General features: G+C 37.3%; 1 protein-coding gene across 1 annotated transcript in view; it reads right to left on the bottom strand.

Annotated features, from left to right (window-relative positions):
* Positions 1-950, bottom strand: part of EPS15 (epidermal growth factor receptor pathway substrate 15) — a 129493-nt gene extending 128543 nt beyond the window's left edge. Inside the window, exon 1 of the mRNA XM_045291759.1 lies at positions 911-950. Within this exon, the coding sequence (XP_045147694.1) occupies positions 911-950 (40 nt within the window). The remainder of the gene's footprint in view (positions 1-910) is intronic.
* Between the last annotated feature and the right edge of the window lie 3025 nt (positions 951-3975).

Raw genomic sequence — 3975 nt, 5'->3', positions numbered from 1 at the left:
TTTTTGATACATTTAACTAATAGTTGTAGTAACTGGATTTCCTTGAAAGCAGATAGATATTTTCTCACAGGCAACATTGTACTTCAAGATAAATCTTGAAATGTCCTTTTTTGACGATGAATGCAATGCCATTCCTCTTGATTGTGTCAGTCTTGGCATAGTAAACTGTATGATTTTCTGATTCAAAGTGGCCAATACCATTCTACTTCAACTCACTAACACCTTGAATATCAATCTTTTTGTGTTCCATTTTTCACAATTTCCAACTTTCCTCAATTCATATTTCATACCTTCCAAGTTCCAGTTATTAATTGATGTTTGGAGCTGTTTCCTCTCATTGAGTCATGCTCTATCAGCAAATGATGGTCCCCAAGGCTTTACTCCAGCACGCTTTACCCTGAGTTACTGAGGTCAACTCTACTTTGAAAAGGCAGTGTAGCTCTTCCCCAGTCATATTTTGAATGCCTGCATGCTATCTATAAGGTTTTCGGTGGGTAATTTCTCTGAAGTAGACAGCCTACTCCTTCTTCATAGTCTGTTCTTAGTCTGGAAGCTCCATCGAAACCTGTTCACTTTAAGTTACCTTGCTGGTATTTCAAGTAACAGTGACATAGCTTTCAACATCATAGCAACAAAGGCCACCACAGTTCGGCAAACTGAGAGACAAGTGGTGCCCTGTGAAGATTACAGTGTAGGAAATTTTATAGGGCCATTCTACTTTTGTCATATATGGCCACTATGAGATGACTGGACTAGCAACATGGCAATAGCATTCATAACAACAATCCTGGATTGCCAAATATTTCAAATATGCATTTCCTGGAGATAAATCCTCTCAAGCCAGAAAACAGAAAACATCCTTTTCAAGTAAAGAACCAAATCTTTGCCTGAGAAAATGCTAGCAGCTTACCTATATTGTAATAATAAATTTCTAAAAGATCTGTTGTCATATTTCAGTCTCTAGTTTAATAAAATACAAGTATGTGCTAACTTCCCAATTTGCCATTTGGCCTACTTAACAAAATCTTCAATTAAAATGCAACTGTTCCTCTGAAAATTGCCTATTAGTCATTCATGCTGAGACCAGGATTGTGATTGCTTAGCCTCTAGCTGGAGTCCCTTGGTAGTGCAAACAATTACTGTGCTAGCTGCTAACCAAAGGTTAGGAACTACCCAGAAGTGTCTCAGAATAAAGGACAGACAATCTATTTCTAAAAGAGCAGCCGTTGAGAATCCTATGGAGCACAGTTCTACCTGAAGACACAAAAGGTCACCATGAATCAAAATCAACTCAATGGCAACTGGTGGGTTAACTGCTAGAGAACTAACACACACACACACACACACACACACACAGGCGCGCCACAGAGTCAACTCCAGTTCATAGTGACTCCATAAAACAGAGTAGAACTGCTCCCATTGGTTTCTGAGGCTGTAAATCTTCATGGGAGCAGAAAGTTTCATCTTTCTCCCAAGGAAAAACTGATGGGTTTGAACAGTTAGCAGCCCAGTGCTAACCCATTATGCCACTTCCTTAGAATACTAGGAAGAATTTCTACTATTAAAGTGGAAAGCGGGCTAATTTTGATACACAGCTATAGAATTAATACTTGTCTCACCTGAATTTCAAGTATTCTATAACATTACATTTCTAGGATTCTGATGGTATAGTGGTTACCCATTACCCTGCAATCCAAAAAAGGTCAGCAGGTCGAAACTACCAGACACTCCAAGGGATAAAGAAAGGGCTTTCTACTCCTGTAAACAGTCACATTCACGGAAACTAATGGGGCAGTTCTACCCCCATCCTATAGGGTTGCCATGAGTCAGCATCAAGTCAACAGCATTAAGTTTGATTTTTTTATTTATAACATTATTAAACCATACGCCTCAATATCAAGTTGGGAAAAATATAACTGGAGCACTTTTACAAACAAAATCTTGGGTAAGGTGCCACTGAGGGAGAGGAGTTAGAAAGGTAAGAATATCTAAATTCACCTATTTTTCTATGGTTGAGGGGCAAGTGAAATGTTATCAAATAGAGTTTATACTATATAATCTATGGAATTAGGTAAAAGATTCAATATATTAACATAGCATCCTTTCATTCAAACACTTCTGATATGGACCAACAGAACAATTTATTTACCTTCCTGGACTTTCAGTCTGAAGATAGGAAAACAAACAAATTATAACGTGATGGCTAAATACAAAAAAAGTATGTGATGACAACAAAAAGATAAATAACCCAATTATATAATAACAATCATAAAATGGGCAAAGGACCTGAATAGCTATTTCACAAAACTGGGCATTCAAATGGCCATCAAACACATGAAAAGATATTCAGCATTATTGGCCATCAGATATGTACATATGTCAAAACCACAAGACAACATTTCAGTCCCAGCACGATTGGGTAAAAGGGGCCCTGGCAGCACAGATTACATGAGGGGCTGCTAACTGAAAGGTAGGTAGCCACAACCCACCAACTGCTCCAAGGAAGAAAGATAAAGCAGTCAGTTTCTGTAAAGATTTACAATAGTATTTCGCAAAGTGGGTGATACCACACCCTGGGGACATAGGGAGTGCTGGACTTGCAATCCAAGGGGGCTGCAAAAGCAGGTATTTACACCTTATCTTGGATTTGGGGCTATACAATAGTTTTTCATTGCCAGGGTGATGCTGAGTAATTTTTTTCTGAAAAGTGGGTAGGAGGCCAGGTAAGTCTGGAAACCTACAATAGCCTCAGAAATCCTAGTAGTTCTGCTCTGTTTTTAGGGTCACCATGAATTGGAGTGTTGTTGTTTTTTTATCATTTTATTAGGGGTTCATACAACTCTTATCACAATCCATACACACATCAGTTGTGTAAATCGCACTTGTACTATCATTGCCCTCATCATTCTCAAAACATTTTCTCGAATTGGAGTTTATTGACTGGAGTGGGTTTGGTTTGGTAATTTAGAATGGCTAAAACAAAAGTAACAAAATAAATACTGGCAAGAATGCGTGGAAATTGGAACCTTTATTCATTGCTGGTAAGAATGGAAAATGGAACAGCCATTGAGGAAAACTGTTTCTAAAGGAACTTAAAATAGGATTACCATATGGTCCCATAATTCCACCCTTAGGTATAAACCCAAAGGATTTAAAAGTAGAAACTTAAATAGAGACTTGTACACCACCAATGTTCATTAAAGTACTATTCAAAATAGACAAAAAGATTCAAACACTCATCAATAGATGAATAAAAAACAAAAAAATTGGCAAACATTTCTACAATGGAACACTACTCTGCCAGTAGGAGAAATGAATTCTTGATACATGTTACAGTATAGATAGAGCTGAAAGACATTAAATTGCATGAACTAGGTCAATCACAAAAGGACAAATATTCTATGACTTCACCTTTAAAAAAAGAAAAGGCAAATGTATAGAGACCAAAGTTTATTACTAGTTGGTGTAATAGGGAAAAGGGATTGGGGCTAAAGAGTACAATTCCGCAGCCAACTATTGTAAGCACTGTCAATAAGATGAATACCTGTAAAAAAATTTTCAAAAGTTATATGACAAATCTATTTACAACAACAGACTATAACAAAACAAGAGTAGCTGATAAGACTGCTTACATACAACCAAACACGTCATGGGATTTGATTTCTTGGTTTGGAGGGTTAAGGTCATAATTTAATGGGATATCCCAGTTAATGGTCTAGTAATGAGCTTAATGCTTCTGTTCTACCTCCTTGTTCACTACATAGAACTTGTAGTCATAAAAGCTTATAAGTGACTATCTAATGCACAATAAGTGGTCTCTATTCACTCAGTGCAAGAGGAAAAAGAATGCCAAGAACAGCAGGATAATATGGAATGTGTGGCCAATAGCCTCCACATACAATTGCCTTCTCTGTCACAATACCAGAAGAACTGGATGGTCCCCAGCTAATATTACTGAATATTGATCAAAATTGA

This window comes from Echinops telfairi, unplaced genomic scaffold (genome assembly GCF_000313985.2).
Source record: "Echinops telfairi isolate 266 unplaced genomic scaffold, ASM31398v2 ScPeMD7_443;HRSCAF=831, whole genome shotgun sequence".
In the NCBI taxonomy this organism is placed as follows: Eukaryota; Metazoa; Chordata; class Mammalia; order Afrosoricida; family Tenrecidae; genus Echinops; species Echinops telfairi.
Note: the sequence above shows the minus strand (reverse complement) of the source record. Positions and strands in the feature narration are given on the sequence as shown.